We start from the raw sequence: 25,031 nt of genomic DNA on the forward strand, positions 1-25,031 counted from the left end.
ACTCAAAAGAGTTCATGTGTGTACAGACTCCTTCCTTCAGCTCTCAGCATGACACCCAGGGCATCGCTCGTTGCCAAACTCCGGTTCTCAGCTTAACCTTTTACCTAGTGGTGACTTCCTCCCTCACTCAGCCCTTTACTTTCTTCTGTTTGTCTTCTGAGCCTCAGGCCAGGACTTCATCTCTGCTGGACCCCTCGTTGCTTGATGACTCTTACTGGCTGCTGTGCTGCCTTGCATCTCTGCCTGATGATCTCATAAGGCCTTCTGCTATAAAACTTGACTTGTTGAGGCCTTCTAGACTTCATCTGAGCTCCGTGACTCCTGGGCATCTCCACTCAGAGTGGCATCGCATGTCTTAAAACTAACCCTGTCCCAAACGTCTTCCATTCACTAAATTGTTGAGCCCTCAAATCCTGGTGTTTTTCTTGACTCTTTTTATTCTCTGTTCCATACCAAGCCTAAAATAACCTTTACTTTCCCATCACCTTTACTTCCAGAGTGAGCCTTGTCTCTCCAGGTCTCTTCTAGTCCCCACTGACGCCACCTCAATCCTGCCAGTTCTTAACTGGTCTTCTTGTGTTGCTCGTGCCCCCAGATGGTCTGTTCTCCCAGGAATTATTGAAAATATCTTGTTTTGTTTTTAAACACAAGTGGCCACATCACTCACTCTAAGATAGGAGGGAAGCAGAGCGCCTTCAGTGGTTCCCCTTCATACATGAAGATGGAAATCTAGGTCCTGCTATAGCATACAAGGCCTGGGAGACCCAAGACCTGGCCAGTCTCCAGCCTCAGAGCCCACTCTCCGTAGGTATGTTGTGTGTCCACCTTCACAGCCTTGGGGCCATTCATACCTAGCAAGTTTCCACCTTTGGGCCTTCCTCTACAGATCCTTTCATAGCTCAGCCCGCCTCTTCTTTCAGGTCTGTTCACATGTCACCTCTTCTTACACATCTAGAACATCATCTTTTCCAACACTGTACTCTTCCTCTGCTTTAGTCTTCACAGCACTCGCTATGCTAGCACTATATTACAGCATTTCTATTTCCTGTCCACAGGAGAAGGTACTAGCCTTGTATCCTTCAATGAAGTGGCCCCAGAACTGAAAACAGTGCCTGTCACGTGGTATAAACTCAAGCAATACTGCATAAGTGGAAAAGTGTGTGTGCACATACATTATTTTTACCTGTAATATTACCTGTGTCAGCATACTCAAAGGCCACCATCATTTTAGTGGTCTAGAGCATGAACAGTGTGTTTACTTGAAAGCACCATTGATTCTCTCTGTGACAAATAAAAAGCTTGGACAACTTAATTCCTCTCTAGGAGCTCTTTGTCTCTGAACAAGAGTTGTAAGATGCTGCCTGGCCACATCACAGTGAGCTTTCTTCCTCAAAGTTCCTGTGTATTTGTAAACACTTTTATGAATTTCTCTTTTAAGCATAAAACTGGGAACATTTTGTCTGATGACTAACTTGTTAGTTTAAAACCAAGGCATCTGTCCACAATAGAAATAAAAAAAGCTTCCTCTTTGGTTAAGACTGATAGTAATCAGCTGTATGAATATTCTATAGTATGTTTATCTGGTGCTCTTGGCAGGTGTTTAGATTTTCCAGGATTTTTACTGTCAAATAATGCTGTTGCAAGTGAGTGTGATCATATGTATTTCTTTGCATTTGCCTATGAGTATTCATAAGATGAATTCTTAGAAATGGAGTTAACTGGTTTAAATAATGCATTATGCTTAACTTTCTTAGGTATTGATAAATGACCACACCAAAGGATTGTGTCAGTATTTGAAAATGCCCAACAGTATTTGGGATGTGTGAAACCTTTGTTCATAATCTGACTTAGCAAAAGACCTTGCATTGGCCTTAGTTAGACAGCACTGTGGCCATCAGTAGGAGTGGCAAGCAAAAAAGCAGTCTTCAGTTTCATTTTCATGTCTTCCTAGAAAATTAAACCTTTATCATTAATGTGTTTTTCATACTTGCTGGGATGGCAGTAAAAGAAGTCAGTTGGACTGGTTCCATCCCCTGAGCAGTGGGTTAGGAATGGGGTTGAACTACATCCAGTTTCCTCTTTTAGGGCAGGGATTTCCAGCCTCAACTAGCAAAGTCATCCCCAAGTCATTGAGTTTCCCATCACCTCAGTAACAGTACAGCTGCTGTATTGTACTGTACTGTACTTGCACTTTTGTAGGGCCTCCTGTAGGAGTTGAGTAATCCAGTTATCTCACTGGGAATTTTACCTGATATTATATCTAGGCTTAGTGAGTGTTTTTATTGTTTTATATTGCTGCTGTTTAAAAAAAGAAAAAAAAAAGACTACAAACTTAATGGTTTCAAACAATCCAAATTTATTCCCCTCCAGTTAATGAGGCTACAAGTCCAACCTGAAACTTATAAGCATAGTCCAGAGGACAGCAGGCTGTGCACCTTCTTGGAGGCTCTGGGCAAGGGCCACCTTTTCTACTGACTGGTGGCTGCCAGGATTCCTTGGTTCATGGGCCACTTTCATTGCATCTTCAAAATCAGCAGCAGTGCAGCCCTCTGACCTTCTTTTCTGTCTGTGTCTTTCTGCCCCCCCCAAGTGTGTGTGTGTGTGTGTGTGTGTGTGTGTGTGTGTGTGTGTGTGCTCCCTGTTCTGTATAACTACACTGTGCCCACCTGATACCCGAGCTGTGTTCTCTGTCTTAATTAAAACAATCTGATTAGAACTGTTCATCTGTTTGACATCTTAATTCTCACTTGCCATAGAGCATAATGTATCCACAAGATTAGGGATTAGAGCATGGAAATTTTGTTGGGCCTTTATTCTGCCTGCTGCTGTGCTCAGTACTTATTTACTGCTTGAATTAAAGTCACACCTGACTACATATAAAATAGCTATCTTTAATATAAACAGTAATTGGGAGGAAGAGGCAGGAAATCAGAAGTTCTCGTTCAACTTTAGCTATATAGGCGTTTGAGGCTAGCCTGTCTCAAAAAAGAAGATAATAATAATAATAATAATAATAATAATAACAACAACAACAACAACAGCAGCAACAACAGGCCGGTTGGTGATGGTGCATGCCTTTAATCCCAGCACTTGGGAGGTACAGGCAGACAGGTGGATCTCTGTAAGTTCGAGTTCAGCCTGGTCTACAGAGCAAGATCCAGGACAGCCAAGGATACACAGAGAAACCATGTCTTAAAAAACCTAAATAAATAAATAAATAATAACTGAACTAGCTACATTGTTTCCATATATGTTTACAGGATTCTTGACAAATACAGAGGAGAAATATCCATGACTCTTGTCATCTCATCCAACATTTTATTTCCTTTCCTTGTAAAGTTGTAATTAGTCTAGCTGAAAGTGTTGTTTATATATTTTCCCTGTGGCATAAATCCTAAAGTATAGTTTAAGAGTTATATATTTGTTGCTTATGTTGGAAATGTTAATTATCTTGCTTATCAACCAAAAAGACATTGTTTGACATGAATGTTCTAACAAATTGGCTACAATGTTGTGAACATTCAAATCTAGATAATAACTATACAGTACACTGCACATGTCTGAATTATGCAACATTACGCAGTTTTACAACCATGGTTTCTAGAAATTGCAATAACATGAAAATAAAATCTAGTTAAGGGTAAATATCAGGGAAGGATGGTGGCCATAAAATTCATGTGAAAGTCAGGATTCTTGTTTAAGTGTTTGTGTGTGTGTGTGTGTGTGTGTGTGTGTGTGTGTGTGTGTGTGTGTTTTAATTTGGTGCTTGATAATTCTTCATACTGAGAGCAGATTTAACTTTCTCATTAAAATATTATATAAGTCTTCTAACAACAAAAATTACAGCAAAACAGTTGTCTTAACAAAGTGTGCACTCAAAGGCAAGGAAGATGGCTCCATCCATAAATGCTTGCTGCACAAACCTGAGAACCCTAGTGCGATCCCCAACGCCCATATAAAAAACCAGGCATGGCGCCTATGCTTGCAGTTCCAGTGTTGGGAGGGTGGAGACCGGAGAAAGCCTGAAGCCGACCAGCCTAATCTATTAGTCCCTGTCCTTAATCACTCATGCAAAGGTTCCTTGGTCAGTTCCTTGACAATAGCAATAAATTATACTTCAGATAAGATCTGAAGAGAAAGGTATGGCCCAGAAAAGACAGTAGCTGAGCATTTTTGAGGTCTTCTCCCTGGATCCACATCTGTGACAAGAACTGTCTTCACGAATACCTAAGAGAAAGCTGTCAGACTGTTCTTCAGAACTGAGATTTTACTTGCCATTACAGTTTATTTAAAATTAAATAAAACAAAATCATTTCGCAGTACACTCATGTTTGATGTTTAAGTAAAGATAATGTACTTATAGGTAGAAGTTTCCTTTATAAACTTAAGCAATATGAGCTCACTGTTGAAAAGACAGGAAACACAAAGTCATAACCTAGAGTCCCACTATGTAGAGCCATTCTTTAAAAATACTGTATATAAACTATCAAATTTAGATTGAGGCAGGAGAAATATTTTTAAGTGTAAAAGAAAAGGCCAATATAGAAGCCCACAAAGAGATTAAAATGTATTTCTAGTTATTCTCGTGTTCCTAAAGTCTTATAGAAACTCACTGTTGGTAGGAATTTAAGTTGAATCAACTATTTTGGAGAAAATCAACTGAAAGCATAAAGTGCATTTCCTGTGACTTAGACACACTCTTCAAAGGGAAGCATACATCCAGACAGCTGTCCAGAGGGTCTGCGTGGAAGGACGCTTATCACAGGTTTTTTTTTTTTAAGTAAAACAATGAATAACCTAAATTTTAGTAAGTGAGGCTTTATTAACTATTAGCTAAGTGTGGTAGCACACATCAGTAATCCCACTACTTGGGAGGCCAAAGTGGGGAGTTCAAAGTTAGTCCAGTTAAACAGTGTCAACCTGTTAAACACTAAAATTGAGGTCAATCCGAGGCTACAGCTCTGTTGGTAGGTGCATCTCCAACACGGCATAAACTGTGTGGTGAGCCACCCCTGTAATCCTTGCACTTTGGAGGGGGATCAGAATTTCAAGGTTATTCTCAGCTTACCAGAGACCATCCTGGGCTACATGAGACCTTGTGTCAAAAATAAATTGGAGATGGCATTGTAGAGTGCTTTCTGTGCAGTCACACTCCATAACCACAGAGAAAGTGTGAGCATATCAGCACATGGGAAGGCAGAATGAGGAATCTTGCTGGCCAGCCCATCTAGATGAATTGGTGAGCTCAGGGTTCAGTGAAAGGTTGTCTCAAACATTCAGGTGGAGAGCAGTTGAGATGGGCACCTGACATGGAGTGTGTGCCTTTGTGCATGTGTGAACACACACACAAGTGGGGAGAAGGAGGGAGGGGGAAGACATTATGAGGTGATAGCTTGGCCAGAAAAGTGCTTGCTTTGCAAGTATGCGGACCCAAATTCAGTCCCCAGCACCACATAAAAAGTCAGGAGTAGTAGCACGTGCATGTTATCTCAGCACTGTAGAAAGCACTGGTTGCCTAGCCAGCCTAGACTAATTGGTAAGTCCCAAATTCCAGTGAGAGAATCTCAAAAAACAAGGTAGCAATTACATGAAGAGTGACAACTGAAGTTGACCTCTGGTCTTCACAGGCTCTTGAACATAAACACATATACCTGCATATACACATAAGTAAGATTAATGATCCATCTATATTTACTGGGAGAGACATCCAATAAAGTGGGCAGAGGAGTGGGCAGGCGAAGGTTAGATATTATTCTCATTTTTAAAAATTACTACATTGATTGATTGATTGACTGACTGACTGTGTTGGGGAGTATCTTGCATGGATTATGCACATGCCATGGCATGCATGTGGGGATCAGAGGAAACTTTTGGGAGCAGGTTTTCCCAGCCCACCACATAGGTGGCCAGTGATGGAACCCAGTTCATCAGAGTTGGCCGGAAGTATCTTTACTTACTGAGTCATCTCTAGAAGCTCATGTTCCCATTTTGGAAGGATAGAAGTTATCATAACATATATCTAACAGTAGATATCTCTGAAGATGAGAGTTCAAATCATTTTTATTCTTTTTCTTGATTCTCTCTATATTGTTTGTATTTGAAGTACCATACTTAATTAGAATCAGAAAAAAAAAAGTAAGCTTGAGCTTTGCTAGCATTAAGGCCCATGCAGCTGGAGATGGCTCAGCAGTTAAAAGCACTGCATGGTTCTGCAGAGGACCTAGGTTCTACTCCCAGCACCCACATGGCAGCTCACAGCCATCCATACCTCCAGGTTCAAGGAATCCTATGCCCTCCTCTGGCCCCCTGGGGAACCAGGCATACATGTGGTGCACAGTCCTTTATTCAGGCAAAGTACTAATGTACCTAAAAAATTAAAAAAAAAATAAGATCTGCAGGGCAGAAAGCTTTGCATGATATATTGAACAACTGAACTACTTAGAAATAGCCACTGCTTAATTGGAGTAAATGGAAAGTTTAACAGAAAGTAGGATGGAGTGGGAAGACACATGTGTGTGTGCGCGCGTGCGCACGCACGGGCGCTCTTGAGCATGTGTGGGAGGTATACAAGCCAGAGGTCATCCTCCAGTGTTCTTCCTTTGGGTCAGGGTCTTTTCCTAGCCCTGCTGTTTTCTGCTTAGAAGCCCCAGGAGCCACCTGTCTACCTCCCTGGCACCAGATTTCAAGCACGCATCACCACTCCTGGCTTGCTTTGTGTGCTTAGGTTCTGGAGCTTGAATGCAGGTCCTCAGGCTTGCATAATGAACACTTTACTGATGGAGCCATCTCTTTAGTGCCAGAAGAAACTTTTAACTGCAACTCTGGAAAGCACCCTTGCTCCAAGCAAGTAAAGATTATATGGGCCAGTTGAAAATATGGCAATCTCATTGATTTGAATAGTAGATTTTTTTTTTCAGGGATATAAGTCAGGCTGGTAAAAATGTGATAGAGGTAGAGTTAAAAAGTTAGAAGAACCTAGAAGTAATCTAATTGGATCCTTTCAACTGATAGATAGGGAAGTAGCTCAGTAAAGGAAGATAATTTAATTCAACTAGTCATGGGACATGTAATGTACATCCAATGCTTGGCGAGACAGGAATGTGTATACATGTAATGCTTGACTATACAGGAGTGTGTATACATACAGTGCTTGATAATACAGCAGTATGTATACATGTAACACTTTACTGTTCAAGAGTGTGTATACATGCAACACTTGAGAGTATAGGAGTGTGTATATACATGTAACACTTGTCTATATAGGAGTGTGTATACATGTAACACTTGACTATACAGTAGGGTGTATACAGGCTCTTATGGGAGATAAGAAGAGGATGGATGGTTGGCTTCATAAAAGAAATGTCATTGGTTCAGTTGTTTAGCCCCTGTCAAAAGCATCAGAAGTAGGTGCCAAGGAGAGAAGCACCATGTGCAAAGGCACAAGAGACTTGTCTTAGCTGGACTTTCTCCTGCTGTCAAAGCAACTTGGAGAGGAAAGGGGTTGTTTCATCCAACACTTTGAGGGAGCAGTCCATAACTGAGAGAAGTCAAGGCAGAAGCTGAAGGAGAAGCCATGGAGGAATGCCGCTTACAGGCTTGCTCCTCCTGGACTATTCAGCCCACCTTGTAACAATGTCCAGGAACACCTCCAGGCGTGGCACCACCCACATACAGGCTTGCCAAAGCCCCATCTTAGGAAAGTATTTTCTCAATTGGGGTTCCCATCTCTTTGATGATGCTCTCTTGGGTCAAGTTGAAAAGCAAACACAAAAACAAATAGGCAGCACAGGACTTTTAAAAGAACCACAAAGATGCCATGGCAGAGGGTCTTTAAAGATAGGCAAAGTTGGACCAGTGAAATGCTGAATGGCCAGACTTGAGTAAAATCCCTGGGACCTACACATGGAAAGAAAGATTCTCTGACCTCCACTTATGGGCACATGTGTACATGCTTACACACTCGATTAATAATTAATTAATTAATTAAAGTGTAATATAAATTAGGGACACATCAGGAATAGCATGCACACTTTCTGAATTATAAGCATTCCATTGGCATGTTGGGCAAGCCACAAGTACAAGTATAATTTGTCTCAGGGCATAAATAGGGTAGGTTTTTGTGCTTCTTCAGCCCCATTCTCAAGTCTCCTTAAATGCAAGCTGGCTGGTCCCTAGTAGCTCAGATAGCTCTGATGAGAGTCTCTGTAGTACCAGCTGACCTCACTTAGGAAATCCTATCTCAGAAATAGCCACTGTGACTAATAGAAAAGAATACACTGGCCAGGGCTCCCCTGTGAGGAAGGGGAAGCCAGGGATATAGTTGTGATAAAGAAGGAAATTATGCGTACTGACCAGCAAAATCTAGAAGTAGACTAAGTAGTGTTATTTTAGTTTTATATAGAGGTAAAATGATAATCTTAGAAGGTTTCAGGGTATTATACTTTCCGTGATAGTGTCTTTTTTCTTTTTTGGTTTTTGTTCTTGTTGTTGTTTTTGCCTGCATGTATGTCTGTGTGAGGGTGTCAGATCCCGTGGATCTGGAGTTACAGACAGTTGTGAGCTGCCATGTGGGTGCTGGGAATTGAACCTGGGTCTTCTGGAAGAGCTGCTAGTGCTCTTAACTGCTGAGCCATCTTTCCAGCCCTTCCCATGATAGTGTCTTAACTTAAAATTTTGAATAAAAACCTACTGTACGTCAGGTTCTTAAAAGGAATATCTTTAATGAGTTTATCATATTATAAGATTTTATTCATCAATTTTCACACTGCTGCCAGGAGAAGAGTGGGTTGTGATACTACTTTCATATGTTAAAATGAATACCATTACAAGGGTTAGAACAATACTGTATATGAATAAGTTGCATATGAGGCTTGAACTAATATCACTACAGAAATGTGTCATTTCCTGCCGTAAAAGACCACTGACGATTGATTAAAATTTGCCTTCCTAAAACATCACATGTTTGTACCCTTATATTGGTCATTTTGTTTAAAATGTTCACCATATCTAACTTGGCAATGGAGCCGTTTCCATCGCTTGCTGTGTGGATTTACTAAATCCACTATCTTAGGGCTCTGAAAGGAGATGTGGCTATTAACAGTGTCTCAGTTTGGGGCTGGAAAGATGGCTCAGCAGTTAAGAGCTCTGGCTGCTCTTCCAGAGGACTCAGGTTCATTTGCCAGCACTCACATGGTGGCTCACAGCCATCTGTAACTCCAGTTCCGGGGCACAGCACCCTCACACAAACATACATGCAGGCGAAACACTAATGCACAGGAAATAAAAGTAAAGCAGAAAAAGAAAAACAAGGTCTTGATTCATTGGAGAAAGCAACAAGTAAAATCTATAAAAGTCCACTTGATAGGAGTAAAATACTTACTGCTGTTTTTATCATTGGATGCATGTGCTCTAAGGAAACTGCAGTGGAATAGTCTGGCACATTCTGTCATCTTTAGTGAAGTAGGTTCTTGCAGAACAATGAAGTGTCACCAGAGGCCTAGAGAGTGTATCCTCCCAGATCACAGGATTAAGTCCACACACTCACCTTTCACATGCCTGCTCACTTCCCCCCCCCCCACAGTATAATTGCTCTAAATATAGTTCATATTTCTTTTCTCAAATAGAGCAAGTGAAAATAATTCTGCCTTTCCTTTGTGATTCGGATTCAGGGCCTATAAGCATTTATTGTGCGGTTGGGAAGTGGAAATAGGTGGCATTTGTCACTTGATGAAAAGCCAAAGTGAACTTTGAGATCTTAGTGTGCTGTATATTCTCTTCTGTTTGTTTGGTTGGTGGTTTTATTTTATTTTATTTTTTTTGAGACAGGGTCTCAATATATAGCCCACAGACTTGTCTCAAATTGATAATCCTGCTTCATCATCTTGAGTGCTGGGATTAAACTACCTCTCTCTAATACCTCTTGCTTTTGCTCATGAGTGTCTTTAAATGGTAAAGATTATGACATTGTATCATTCCTTTACACGTTTTACAGAGAGAACATAGGAGTGTAAAAATTCCAAGTGCTGGGGGCTGTAGAGATGGCTTAGCGGATAAGAACACTGTCTGTTCTTCCAGAGGTCCTGAGTTCAATTCCCAGCAACCACATGGTGGCTCACAACCATCTATACTGGAGTTTGATGCCTTCTTCTGACATACAGGTGTACATACAGATAGAGCACTCACATAAATTAAAAAAAAAAAAATCCAAGTGTTGAGTCAGTGGACCAGGCCTGCAGAGACTTAGTAAGCACGTATGGGCAGAGTGGATGCTCTGGTATTTACAGGATTTTCTTGTAGTATTTTGAGGAGAGGTACTCAGAAGGAAAGGAATCTATGCTGGCATTTGCCAAGATAATTACCATAACATTTTAGAATTTAATGCCTTGAAATTACTGCAGTAAAGATACAGGTCAGGTCATAACTCTTCCCTTGCTAAGCCTCTCTCTGGCAAAGAGCCATGCCATTTGCTGTCACCTCAAAAAGAGAAACCCAGCTGTCAGTAGCTCCCCTTCTTGTCAGCTAATAATCTTATCCTGATGCCTCTGCTAGCTGCTGCATCTTTGCTAAACCAGAAGCTTCAAGGAAGCACAACACATTTCTCTTACAGTGGGGTGTGAGGAAACTGGCTATGTGAGCATTTCTTAATCTAAAAGTAAGATTGTTCTCTAGCTTGGAACGTTGTCTCCATCTGTCTTACTCTTCCTGCAAGTTCTTCAAACACCAAGTAACAGGCTTGGATGTTCGAGACCGAAGGACTGATCCTTCACTTCCTGCCCCTCTGGGTTCTTGGTTTTCTGGAAACTCCATTGAGTAGCTGCTGTTTGAGGACTGGACAAGATGCAACTAAGCAGGTGTTCTTGGCTTCCGATGTGAAGTCTTTGATACTCATGCCGCTGGCTGTAGCTTTTACATTTCTCCCTTGTTCTAGTCCACTGTTGCTTTGTTGATGGAATTAGGTATCTGCTATCTCTTCAGCTGCGAGTGTTGTGGTGAGTAGTATCCCTGTACGTAGGTTTGTCTCCTTGTTTAACAATGCTGTAGTTTCCTAGAGCTTGTCTTGTTAAGTAAAGGACTGTGTGCTGCTGATGAGCATGTGGTACATGTTGTAAAAACCCTTGGAAAGTGAGAGCAAATCTCCAAGCCTGCTGCCAGTGAGTGGGGCTCATCTTCCTGTGTCTGCAAACGCACAGTCACCTGATCTGTTAGTCAGAGAATGTGCGCTCTAAGTAATAACTCTACAGCTGATCTTACATCATCTTTGACTTATGACTTCTCCAAATGGCCTTTCAAAAATATGTTTAATATTTTCTTTTTTATCACTTCCAAGTCTCTTCAGCTATGAAGCATGCTATCAAAACCAAGCAATCTGTTTTCTTGCTATTATAGGTATGAAAACTACTTAAAGGAAACGATTTTATTGTTTGTTGCCAAGTACTTCTCTTGCCGAGTTTACTCCTTGGACTCTGTACATGCTGAGCCCCTGCTCACCGAGCAGCCCCCCAGCCCTACCTACATGAGGTCACTTGGGAAATGCCCCTGCAGACTAACACAAACTGAAATGGTGATGAGACAGCAACTGAGCTCAGTAGATGGAGCATTATTAGTCAACTTGAGATGAATGAAATGGGAGTTTGATTTACTTATTTATTGCTTTCTTGTAGGTGGACTCACCAATGAACTTGAAGCATCCACATGACTTAGTCATATTAATGAGACAAGAAACAACAGTTAACTACCTCAAAGAGTTAGAGGTGAGACAACTGAATATGTGATGTGCGGCTGAAACTTCTGCCTCCCAGGAGCTGACTGTGTTCAAAGAACAGCTAGAGTGAATTGTTAAGCCCAATTCCTGTGACTTTTGGAACAATATGATTTCTTTTTTTAAAGATTTATTTATTTATCATGTGTACAGTGCTCTGTTTGCATGCACAACTACAGGCCAGAAGAGGGCATCAGATCACATTATAGGTTGTTGTAAGCCACCATGTGCTTGCTGGGTATTGAACTCAGGACCTCTGAAGAGCAGTAGGTACTCTGAACTTCTCAGCCATCTCTCCAGGCTAGATGTATGATTTTAGATCTTGCTTTGAGGCAGGGTCTTTCAAAATAATCGATTTGACAAATTTTGTCAAAATGAGATAGGGGTGTGTGTGTGTGTGTGTGTGTGTGTGTGTGTGTGTGTGTGTGTGTATTATTAAATTTGTTCCTAAGCAGTTTTACTCATGTATTTAATTATACTGACTACTCTCACCCCCGCCTCCTTACTACCCCTGTCTACATCCATCCTCTCCATCAAGGTGATGGAGAAACAGAGTGCCCTGGTGTATGAATCAACCTAATTCTCCACTCACTTAACACTAGAATAGGTTCTGTGTCATTGCCCTCCCCCCATCCCCTACCTCCAGTATGAAGAGGACATCCCCTCTGGGATGCTCTGACAAGTGCTTGGGTAAAATTTAAAAAGAAAGAGAAGCACTGGACGTGGTTTTACTCACATCTTTAATCGCAGTGCTCCAGAGGCAGAGAGGCCTCTGTGACTTCAAGGCTAGCCTAGTCTGTACAAAGAGTCCCAGCACTAACTACACAGAGATACCTTGTCTCAAAAGGAAAAAGAAACAGAAGAAAGGAGCTGGGCAAGTAGCACCTACACCCATCATCCCAGCCCTTGAGGTCCAGGCCAGTCCAGTGCACACAGTGAGGTTCTGTCTCCAAAACAGAGGGGTGGGGGGGAAGGTTTTCATTAAACCAAAAAATTATAATTTTCATTCATTCTGAAGGAGTAAAAATTAGGGTTTCACTATTGTCTTTTCTCATGGGGAAGTCAAAAAGTCTGAACCAGTTTGTGCTATGAAAGCTAGAAACTTACATGTGGAAAAACAAAATATGGCTTTAGTTTAATGAACAAATCACACAACATTGTTAGACACTGGTTTTCATCATTTATATCCATGAGCTCAGTTGTTCAGTAACATGAAGTCATTGGAAAAACAAGATTACTCCCTGCCCCCCACATAAACTGTCTACTTAAAGTTAAAATATAAATTATATCTAAAATTTTAAAGAAAATAAGCTATAGCAAAAATCAGAAGCCAAATGAGAGTTAGAAAATACTGGGAATAAGCAAGAGTTGTGAGTATAGTGTGCCTTTGACCAGGATGGACTTCTGTGGGACTTTTTGTTTTTGTTTTAAGATTTATTTATTTATTATTTATACTGTGTTCTGCCTGCATTGTGAGCTTGTACACCAGAAGAGGGCACCATGTGGTTGCTAGGAATTGAATTCAAGACCTTTGGAAGAGCAGACAGGACTCTTAACCACTGAGCCATCTCTCCAGCCCTGACCAGGATGGACTTCTAAGGACCATCTCAGTTTATAGGAAACAGACCTAGAGGCAGATGCCTCCGGCTTATTCTTGGGTTTCGTTTGGGGAATTTTTGTTATTTTTCTCTCATAGTTTGCTTTCTATTAAAAACCATGACCACCCCACTCCAAACCTGGGGAAGAAGGAGTTTATTTGACTTATGTGTCCCCAGCACAATCCATCATGAAGAGAAGTCAGAGTAGGAACCTGGAGGCCGGAACTGAAGTGGAGACCTTGGAGGAACACTGCTTATTGGCTCAAGGTCGCCTGGCACCTGCTCACAGTGGGCTGGTCTTTCCTACACCAATCATTTTAATGAGGAAAGTGCCCCCACTGACTTGCATATGGGCCAGTCTGAGGGAAGCAGGCATTTTCTCAGTTAAAATTTCCACTTCCCAGGTGATTCTAGTTTGTGTCAACTTGACAAAAACCGACAACAACAACCACAACAAAAAGAAAAAGAAAAACGAAAACAAAACCAAAACCCCGCACTAGTGTTTTGTAAACACTGAACCCAGAGCATGCTGGGCAAGCACTGTACTCCCAACAGCTTATGTCTTGAAAATCAACTTCCTGTTAAACTAAGTCAATAATTCATTTTCTGGCTACACTGAGCCCTGAATTTCACTGGCATAAATTCAGACCAGTACCTCTATCAGCATATATGTGTCTACGGATGTTTAACTTGTGTTAAGTAAAGGGGAAAGGCGTTCAGCACCTGTGAACTAGCCCTACTGTAGTAGTTGCTTTAGAACATAGAACTCAGGGTCAATAACATTTTAAAACAGTCTCCAACCCTAACACTGATGGTTTTATCACTTATAACCCTGGAAATGTTGGGGTTTTCCCCACTAATATCAGGACTACAACAATAGACTTCTTTGTAGGGATTCATGCTTTAAAGCATAACCTGTTTTTATTTAAACATAATGTTCAAATAAATGGCAGTTGTTCAGAAGTTAGCGTTTGCTTTTAGATGCATAGACACATTATGTCCACTTACTGCTATTACTTTTTTAGTGGCATAAATAGAAGAATCCAGTTTAATAATATGCAATTAATTCATCCAGTAAATGAAATGTACTGGATCCACCAATTTTGAAGTAAGTTTAGTGTAGGAATTTATGCTTTCTTCACATAGACAGGACAGATAGGTGAGATACAAATACAGATATAAAAAAGAGTAGCCGAGCTTAAAAGCAATGGAAGCATGCCTCTGAAACGAGAAAGAAACAGGAGCACTAGTGGGGAATATAGCCATGAGCAGGCTATGTTAGAGCGCTGGCCATGCACTGGGTGACGTGGAGGAGTGGGTGCAGGCTTACTGCCTCAGAACGGCGTGGGGGGGGGGGGCAGCTTGCTTTACAGAAGGCCCGAGAAGAAAATTAGCAAAAAGGCAAAGTAAAGCCCGATGAACACAAATGAAAACAAATCATCCAGCAGTTCAGTAGCCGCACCCTCAGCTTGGCATCATTGCAGGCTGGAGTAGAACAAGGAGTTGAAACTCCACAGTGCTAAGGAAGAGCTAGGTCAGCCTTGGGAGCTGGGTGGACTCTGGAAGCCGCTTCAGAGCACGGGTCATGGGAGACTGCAGTGGAGTGACCCAAGGAATTACAAAGATGAAGTTGCCATGAGCTGAGATTTGAGCTCATTTGAGAATAAAGTCAGAGTAAAGATGTTTTCTGGCACATAAGCAGAAAGTTTTCTATCCACAGACCTTCACTTACATGAAAACATGAAGAATGTACTTCATAAAAAGCAAAAAAAAAAAAAAATGAGTAGAAGTACATAGAATATATAATGGTGATTTTAAAGCATTGAAAAAGTTGCTAAATTTATTCATTTATGGTATCCTAACAGATTAAACTGTATGCAAAATTCAATAATACATAGTTGCAGTATGACAGAGCTAAAACAGTTTAGACTATTTTATAATGTTCAGGAGGGGGAAAAAAGGAAATCCCATTGGAAATATTTTCATCACATATATTAAAAATGTAGGAATGGCTCCATGCTGAAGTAGTCTTGCCAAAAATCTAATTAAAGCCCAACATCAATCATTTTTTCCTACCACTAGTTTCCTTTGTCATTGTTTCTTTTACCTATTTAAAATACTCCTCGGAGACAAGACTGGAGGTTTTACCGGACTGTGAAGAAGTCTGTGACATGGACAGGTTCTTACCCCAAATCCCCAGGCCAGTATTCATAGAAATACAGAGGAGGACAGTGCTAAGGAACTAGGGGAACCTTCGATAAAAATGGTCCAGAAGACTGGCAGACTCTGTAGCATAAACAGCCTGCTTCCGTAAACAAATCATATGGGGAAGGGGCCGGGGGGAAATGATGTGGTAACTACTAGACAGCCAGTTGTATTGTAGATTTCGTTGTACTCTTTTTTAAGACTTTATTTTTGAAATTTTTGTATAATTTTTTAAAAAGTTATGCAATGAAATATGATATCTACCCCCCATTTCCCACTCTATAACTCCTCTCATATCCCCTCAACATTTCTTTCTCCCAGCTTCATGTTGTTTGTTTTTAAAACCTACTAAGTCCAGTTAATGCTGCCAATGTAATAGGCTCATGAGTGGGGGAAACCCGCAGGGACCATATCCTCAGTAAAGAGTGACTCTTCTTCCCCCAGCAATACCCACTCAGCACAAGGTAGGACCTTGAGCCCCTATGTGCCCTGTCTGTGCTGAGAATCTGGCTACCTTGTGCGTGTGTAGGTACCACAGCTCCTGTGAGATCCTGATGGTGACGTCACATCATATCCAGAAGACACTATCTCACCGCTCCGTCCCCATCCTCTGCCCATCCTCTGCTCGTACATTCTTCCTGCCTCCTCTCCACGGTGTGTCTAGTTCTTGGTGCACTGAGTATATTTATACTGATGATTTGTTTAGGGCTGAGCAGTCTCTTGTTCTCAGCATTTCACACAAAGCTCCATTCAGTGCTGCCCTCTGCAGGAAGCAGCTTCCCTCACCAAGGTTGAGGGCAGCTCAGGCTTGTCGGTGCTGGGAGCTGGGCTGACCTGGATAGTTGGTTTTTGATGCAAGCAAGGATTTAAAACTGAATTCAAAAAGAAGGAAGAAAGAAGCAATTGTGTACTTGAACATGGACTAGGTATTTAATATTAAGAGATTACTGTTTTAAATATGTGGCAATGATAGTTTTAGGTTTCTAAGTTATTTTCTTTCAGAAACAAAAAAAACATTTACTGATTAAAAAATTAAAATGGGGATGGGGTTGGGCAAGAGATTGCTCAGCAGTTAAGAGCACTGACTGCTATTCCAAAAGACCAGGGTTCAATTCCTAGGACCCAGAGCGGGGCACACAATTATCTATAAATGTAGTTCTAGGGGATCCAGTGCCCTGTATGCATTGGGTACATGACCTCTGGCCTCCACACTACACACACACACACACACACACACACAGAGAGAGAGAGAGAGAGAGAGAGAGAGAGAGAGAGAGAGAGAGAGAGAAGCGCAAATCTTTAAAAGTTAAAAATTCTCAGTGCCATTCTCATGAAGGAAAGTTGGGCGCTCAAGGAAGACCAGCCAAGCAATAAGAACAAGGCTGTTGAAAGTTTGAGTGACTGGGCAAGATGGCCCAGAGGGTAAAAGTGCTTGCTACGCAAGCCTGACACTAGAAATGGACCCCTGGAATCCACTGTGGAAGGAGAGACCAACGCTGAAAGTTATCCTTTGACCTCCACATGCAAGCCAGTGGAGACCCAGATACACATCACCACCACCACCACCACCACCACCATCATCATCAAATTAAAATTTTTAAGTAAAAACATTCTGAAAAATCACCTTTGTTTACATTCCATTGACCAGAGAAAATTACATGGAAAAGTTTGTTATGTACATTAGAAAAAGAGTGGAGTTGGGAGGAAACACTGGAAACACATCATAGGATATGGGATATGCTCTTTTTAATAAGAAAATCTCCTTTTCGAGAGAGTTTTAATCTTATTTCTAGTTGTGTGTATATGTGTCTTTTTGTGGGGAGGTGTGCATATGAGGGCAGGTGCCCCTGAGACCAGAAGAGGACATCAGATCCCCAGGAGCTGGACTTACAGCTGCTTGGGAGCACCTGATGGAAGTGCTGGGAGCTGAACCCAGGTCCTCTGGGAGAGCAGTTATGCACTTGTAATTACTGAAACATCTCTCCAGCCCCTTTTGCTTTTTGAAGCCCAGGCTGGCCTTGAACTTGCTGTGTGGCTGAGGCTGGCCTTGAGTTTCGGATCCTCTTGGCTTTACCTCCCAGGTGTTGGGATTACAGGTCCATGTCATCTCACCTGGCTGGAACAAAAAAAAACTTGATAGCTAAACCTACAGTTTGGGTCTTGACTCTCTAGGCTTTATACCATGTCTCCGATCTACAAGCCTAGTACCAGGCTGACAGAGAAGCCACTGCCTGTACAGTAGCTTTCTCAGTAGCTAGAGTAAAGCATACTGATACCTACCAGCGCACTACAGGACTTCTCATATCCTGTTGTGTAGGTCTGAGTCCACAGAACAATGGTGTAAAATTATCTTATGAGGAGGGGCAGGACACAGGGAGTGTGATGCAGCCAATCACAGCCACAAGACCTCCTGTGAGAGTTAAAACCAGATGATATGTCATGACCATCAGAGCACATCAAATAAAAAGTAAGAGTAAGGGTGTGGACTCTGGCATGGCCTGCTGGTAGAACTTTTATAGTCTTGGGGAGCAGATTTGACAGAGTCCAAGTCAGATACAGGGCTGGTTAGATGGCTCAGAGGACAAAGGTCCTGCTAAGCCTCGTGACTTGAGTTCACTCCCCAGAACTGACAAGATGGAAGGAGACAACTGGCTTCCCACACGCTGGCCTCTGACCTTCACGCGCCTAGTTATTCGCCTGCTAGAATTCTTGCACCGCACATTGGGCAAGGCGATTAGGGGAAAGTAAACCGAGTCCCCAGTACCATTCGCTCCTCTGCCAGGGGTGGAACTTCAGGAGCCCCTCCTCAAACCTTGCCGGGATCTTCACTGGCTTGGCCTTGTGAGTGCGTCCCAGCTCCTGTGAGGTTAGGTATGCAGGAGCCTGGCCCATCTGGAGCACACTCTTTCACAGTGTTCTCTATCTCAGGCCCTGACAGTCTTTCAGCCCCTCCTCTGTGATAAGAGCCTTGGAGGACAGTGTGACACAGCTGTCCCAAATAGGGCCAAGCACCCCATAGTCTCCTGCTGTCTGCACCTGACCAATTGTGGTTTCTCTGTTACTCGCCATCCATGGCAGAAAGAAGTTTCTCTGATGAAGGCGGATGCTGGCCTGCCCAGATACAAGTGTTTGCCTCAGTTACCTGTTGTTTGTGTTTGTGTGTCACATGGCATGTGAGGATAGGCGTGCATGGGCACCAGGGGAGGGCATCAGATCCCTTATCGGCTGTTGTGAGCCAACTAATGTGAGTGCTAGGAACTGAACTCAGGTACTCTGGAAGAGAAGCAAGTGCTCTTAACTACTGAGCCACCTTGGCAGCCCCTACCGTTTTGTTTGTTTTTAAGGAAAAAAGTATAGAGAAGCAACCTAAGCATTAACAAAAAAATTAATATGGTTTAATACATACACTCACATGGAAAATATAGAGCCATAATGATGGATACAGACAAATCTGAAAATATAGTGTTAAGTTTAACACGGTGTACAGCAGTACATCAACAGAAGGCCATTTATATAAAGAGCTGAGTTTTTTAATTTTACATCAGATCACACGTTATCAGAATAATATTTTAAGAGAGAAACAGAACAGGTGGATCGTACGTCTGGATACTGTTCAGAGAGGCTGCTGTGTGTCTACTGGGGTAGTTAAGGGCGTTCAGAATCCGTGCCTGCCTATGACTAGGTCAGTGCTGATTACATTCTCCTGTGGCTCCGTTGGCATCCGGCTGAAGTATTGTTAGTCCATTTTTTTCTTCTAACTTACGTTTGTGTTTGATTGTGTCTGTGTGCACGTGTGTATGAGTACAGGCACATGCATAAAGGCATGAAAGTTAAAAGGCAACTTGTAAGGAAGTCTTCCTGCTCTACCATGTGAGTTCTGGGATTGGTCAGATGTGCAGGCCTGGCAGCAGGTGCCTTTACCTGCTGAGCCTTCTCACGGCTCCCCATTGCCCTTTGCTTTTCTAGTTTGTTTGTTTGCTTGTTTTTGTTTTTATTCTGAGACAGGGTTTCTCTTTGTAGCCGTGGCGGTCCTAGACTGGCTTTGTAGACCAGGCTGGCCTCGAACTCACGGTGATCCACCTGCCTTTGCCTCTGTGGTGCTAGGCTTAAGGAGTGTGCCACCACACCTGGCTGTGTTTTTATTTTAACAGAAACAGTTAGTTGCTCAAAAAATCCACATAGAAGAGAACGAGGACAGAGACACAGGACTGGAGCAGAGACACAATAAAGAGGATCCCGACTGCATCAAGGCCAAGGTGCCCCTGGGAGACCTGGACCTGTACGATGGCACGTACATAACTTTGGAGAGCAAGGACATCAGGTAAAGCGGTTCTCTTTCCAAGACTAAAATTGTCCCGAATCAGTAAGAAAGAAGTTCCTGGATAAGAGTTAAGGTTTCATCATGGATGAGTTTATTGAAATTTCAAAGTTCAAAATGCACAATGTATGGAGAAAGCTTGCAAACCAGTTAGATGTATTTTATACCATGATATAAAACTAAGCTGTTTACCTCAAAAACAAAACACAAGTGCCCAGTAAACATGTGGAAATATTTCTCAGAACTTATCATATGAATACAGTTTAGAACAGTTTTGTCTACCTTACTACAAAAAGGTCCTTAAGATCAGCAGCTAGAAGAACAAGGACGGGCTTTCGGTGCCCTTTGGCGTGCTGTGACAGCTCTAGAAAGGACATAGCCATTATTTATGAGACTTTGAAAGACCGCCATCTTAGCTACTACTGTTTTCTGACTCTTGTCTCCTTTAATTTGATCTCCTTGAACATTTGACTTTTCATGGCAGCTGTATGGAAAGGTACAAATAAATGTTGGCTAAGTAATGGCACTTATAAGGTCCAGATGCAGGGAGGAGGTGAGAAAAGTAGATGTTTCTCAAAGCACTTTTTTCACCTCTTGCATTCACTGGCTGCTGCTTGATTTTAGGCCTGAGGACTTCATAGACACAGAGTCTCCCGTCCCTCCAGACCCAGAGCAGCCTGACTGCACTGAAATTTTAGAGCTTCCATATAGCATACATGCTTTCCAGCACTTACGGGTAAGTAGAGAACTGTTTGGGGGGGCGGATTTTTTTTTCTTTTATTTGGTCTCACACTTATAAAAAGTATTTTCCTTCTCACAAGCTACTTTACAATTTTACCTTTGCTTCTTATATCTTAAAAATACTTAAATATAAGTGCTAAAGGATACTGAGTTTCTTACGACATATATATTTTTTTTTTGACTGTTTTTCAAATTGTCTTCTCCTTTAGGGTGTACAAGAGAGAGTTAATCTATCTGCCCCTCTCTTACCCAAAGAAGATCCAATCTTCACATATTTATCTAAGCGCTTAGGAAGAAGTATCGACGACATAGGTCACCTCATTCATGAAGGCCTACAGAAGGTGAGTCACCCAGGAGCTGACTGAGCCAGGAGGCTCTGTGTGCCCAAGGATGTGTTCCAATCAGGACACTTGCTTTGCTTGTTCCCCTAAAGGAAGATCCAGAGTTATGATTACACTGGTAAAAAGTATAGCGTTCAGAAGGAAAGAGAGACATGAGTAGTTGTTTACTTTATCAAGAAGAGATACTGGAAAAATTTATTTAAACTAATTCTTGAAAGAAAAAGAAAGAAAGAAAGGAAGGAAGGAAGGAAGGAAGAAAGAAAGAAAAAAGGAATCACATAGCATGAGCCAAGAGTGTAGCTGTGTTGTTTAGGCAAGTGTGGGAACTGAGAAGGTACTTGTCGCTCTTTCCTTCCCTGCCCTAAGGAGCACTAGGCTGAGGGTGGAACTCCGCTGATGCAGTGCTTGCCTAGCCCTAAAGGGTTCTGGCTTCCAGCTTCAACATTGCATAAACCAGGTGTAGTGGCCGGTGCCTGTTGTAAGTCCATATTCTGGAAACAGAGGCAGGAGCATCAAAAGTTTATAGGCATCCTTGACTACATAGCAAGTGTGAGACCAACTGGGGCTACATGAGACCTTGTCTCAAGAAGAAAATACGGTCCTGCTTCTAAGCAGTATTAATTATAGTGGTATTAGATAAAATATATTTTTACAACGCTTAGGTTTATCTTAGTCAGATCTGTATATCAAAAGAGGAATTTTTGAACAAAAGAAAATAGTTTTATTTTCAAGTGTGTTATTTAGTTATTTTTATAATGAAGTTATCCTCTCCAGCATGTCTTTCCAAAGGTGTGTTTGCATTCACAGAACTTGAGGAATCAGGAAAATTGGGCTAGGATACTCACACGCTGGTGATGACAGGACATTGTGTGTATTTGTGTGGGTAGGTTCTCACTGTGAGGTCCAGTCTGACCTGGAACTTACCGTGTAGCCCCAACCAGCCTCAGAGTCACGGCAGTCCTCCTGCCTCAGCCTCCCACCATGGTTCTACAAGGTTCTTTGGACAAATGTAGTGTGTTATGCTGCTTCCTGTGTTCTTATCACTATAGCTCACCTTGCCTTCTTCGTCTCGAGTTTCAGAAGAGCCAGGGTTTTAACTGTGCTCTTTTTGAACATCCTCGGTCAAAACAAAAGTCTTTGACTATGTTTGACTGTTGTTTTTTTCCTCTCTAGAACTCTTCCTCCTGGGTACTGTATAACCTGGCTTCGTTTTACTGGAGAATAAAAAATGAGCCATATCAGGTAGTGGAATGTGCCATGCGAGCGCTTCACTTCTCTTCTAGGTGAGATTCTTCTTTTTCAGGACCTCCTGAATACCCACGTCACAAACAATGATCACAGATGTCAGCAAGTCCAAAGTGAAAGCTGTGTAATATACCATTCATTAAGGGGAAAAATACGTAAGGTACAAATGCTGTGATTCACATGAGATATTAGTGCTAGGACAGAAACTGGAAGGATTAGCATGAGTTCAAGCCACCTTTCTTTGTATGTGTGAGTGGGTGTGGTGTGTGTGCACAGGCATGCACATGAGTGCTTGTGCCCACACATTGCATGTGCAGAGGCCAGAGGGCGTTATCACATGTCCTCTGTTGCTCTCCACCTTATTGTTAAGACAGGATCTCTCACTGAGCTTGAAGTTGGACATTTTGGCTAGATTAGTTGATTGGTTGTTAGGCTCCTAGGATCCTCCTGTGCTTACAGTGACACTGCCACACCAGGCTTTTATGTGAGTGCTAAAGGTCCAAGCTCTGGGTCATCTCTCCTAAAATGGACTTCTCTTAAAGAAAATAGAAGCCATAAGGGAAATTTAAAATTGTAAAGTGTCTGCCAGGTCTTACTTTGTGGCAACACTTAGAGATGTGCAGTACGTATCATCAGTAATGCAAAAATGAGACGTGAGGAGTGGTACAGAGTCACCACAGCATGTGCGCTCTGACCTCCAGCTGCGTTTCTTCTCTTCTAGGCACAATAAAGACATTGCTTTGGTCAATTTGGCCAATGTTCTGCACAGAGCTCACTTCTCGGCTGATGCTGCTGTTGTGGTCCATGCAGCTCTGGATGACAGTGACTTCTTTACCAGCTATTACACACTGGGGAACATATATGCAGTAAATACTACTTTTTTTGTTTGTGGTGCTAGAACAGTTGCTAGATGGGGGGTGAGCTTTGTCTATTTTATCTTGTTTTTCTCTTTTCGTTTTTGTCTAAACAATGAAAATTAAGTAATTGGTGGGAAGGGGAAAAAACACCTCAATACTGTGTCATAATGCTATTTTTTTTTTGGAACAAAATAAATACAAATACATAAAGTGAAATTCTAAACTGCAGAATAACCCTCTTAAAGGGAGAAGGCCTTCCCAGCTGGAGTAGCCTGTCTTTGTGGGAATTGATCTAACAGTTTTCTCTCCGCAGTGTGGTGGATGTGACTTCATAATCATGAGGCTTTGCACAGATGCAGCCAGCCATGGTTAACGCTTCCTCCCTTGTGTGTATGTATGTGTGTGTTTGTTTTGTCTCCCCAGATGCTCGGCGAATATAACCACTCAGTGCTCTGTTACGACCACGCTTTGCAGGCCAAACCTGGGTTTGAGCAAGCTATTAAGAGGAAGCATGCTGTCCTGTGTCAGCAGAAACTGGAGCAGAAGCTAGAGGCCCAGCATAGGTAACCGGAAGCAGAAATGTCTCTGAAGCACCAGCACCACAGACTCGGGTTAGAACCGTGTCAAGTGGCGTCACCCTAACATGGTCAAACAGTTGTGGAAGCTTCTTCATACTGCAGGTCCATCCCTGTTCATCAAATCCAAGTGGCTTAGCATGGCTCAGTGACAGCGCAGCTGACTGTCCAACATCGTCAGTGCCAGGAACTAGAGAACATCTGTAATAAAGCTCTCAGTTTAGATCTTTACAAGCTGTTTGTTCATGTGTTTTGAGAGACACGGTTTCCCTCTATAGCCCAGTGTCTTAGTTACTTTTCTGCTGTTGCGAAGAGACACCATGGCCACAGCAACTTATAAAAGAGAGAGTTTCATTGGGGCTTGCTTATAGTATGACAAGCAGGCATGGCACTTGAGCACGAGCTGATCCGCAAGTAGCAGTCAGAAAAAGAGAGACCGAGCCTGGGGTGGGCTCTTAAAGCCACAATGACACACCTCCTCCAGCAAGGCTGCACCTCCTAATCCTCTAAACAGGTCCAGGAACTTCAGACAAAGTATTCCAATATATGAGCCTGTGGGCTCCACTCTTACTCAAACCACCACGCACTGTGTAGCCACTATGTAGCTGTGTGCTCTCAGCAATCCTCCTGCCGTAGGCTCCCAAGTGCTAGGATCACAGGTGGGAGGCGCCACCCCCAACCTTTTGATCTTTTACTACTATCATGACACAGTGATGTTCTTGGGGAGGCTCTGGATATGCAGGACTTTTGCTTCTTACAGTTTTATTTTAACAGTACAGTGTATCAGCACAATCACTTGTCATACAGTATTTGGTCTTTCTTCAAGCCTTTGGGTCAGACATTGCTCGTGGCCCATTTTCATTGGTGTATATTGGTTGGACAGCAGTGGGACTCTTTTGTGCTTGATTCTATCAAGAATCTTAGCAAAGTATGTTTGCTTCCATAGATAATAAGGCCAGCTAAGAAACTCAATACAATTCAGAAGAAAAAAAATTTATTCCTCAAAATTAACCTTTATTAAAGAATCGAAGAGAGTCTTAGAGGTCATTAAACATGTGTTTGATCATGTCCTAATCCCCTTAAAGCATCATGTGGTGAGACAGAAGGGATGGTAGCTTGCTTCCTCATAACCAGCTTCTGTTCCACTTGCTCAGACTGCGCCCTGGCTGAGTGTCTTCTAGCACTGCTCCCTTAGTACTCGAACTCACGCCCTCGGTCTTGGTCTAAATTCTCCACGTCACAATACAATGTATAATAAAGTTTCAGGGTTTCAGTGTAATCAGGCAGCTGGCTCCCTGAACTCAGATGGTGAAGAACAGCACGGCTCTGTTTTAAGGAACTAGACTATGAAACCAGGACAATGGCCCTAAGTCCTGTTCTGTCTTTAGGCAGG

The 25,031-nt window shown here is 42.3% G+C and overlaps 1 protein-coding gene across 2 annotated transcripts in view; it reads left to right on the top strand.

Annotated features, from left to right (window-relative positions):
- TTC17 (tetratricopeptide repeat domain 17) overlaps positions 1-25,031 on the top strand; it is a 105,804-nt gene that overhangs the window by 7,329 nt on the left and 73,444 nt on the right. For both annotated transcript variants that reach the window (XM_084777151.1, XM_084777152.1), the window contains exons 2-8: positions 11,661-11,750; positions 19,713-19,882; positions 20,504-20,615; positions 20,830-20,961; positions 22,135-22,244; positions 22,928-23,072; positions 23,487-23,626. In XM_084777151.1, coding sequence (XP_084633277.1) covers positions 11,661-11,750; positions 19,713-19,882; positions 20,504-20,615; positions 20,830-20,961; positions 22,135-22,244; positions 22,928-23,072; positions 23,487-23,626 — 899 coding nt within the window. The remainder of the gene's footprint in view (positions 1-11,660; positions 11,751-19,712; positions 19,883-20,503; positions 20,616-20,829; positions 20,962-22,134; positions 22,245-22,927; positions 23,073-23,486; positions 23,627-25,031) is intronic.

Source organism: Acomys minous, assembly GCF_964271855.1.
Source record: "Acomys minous genome assembly, chromosome: 3".
Classification (NCBI taxonomy): Eukaryota; Metazoa; Chordata; class Mammalia; order Rodentia; family Muridae; genus Acomys; species Acomys minous.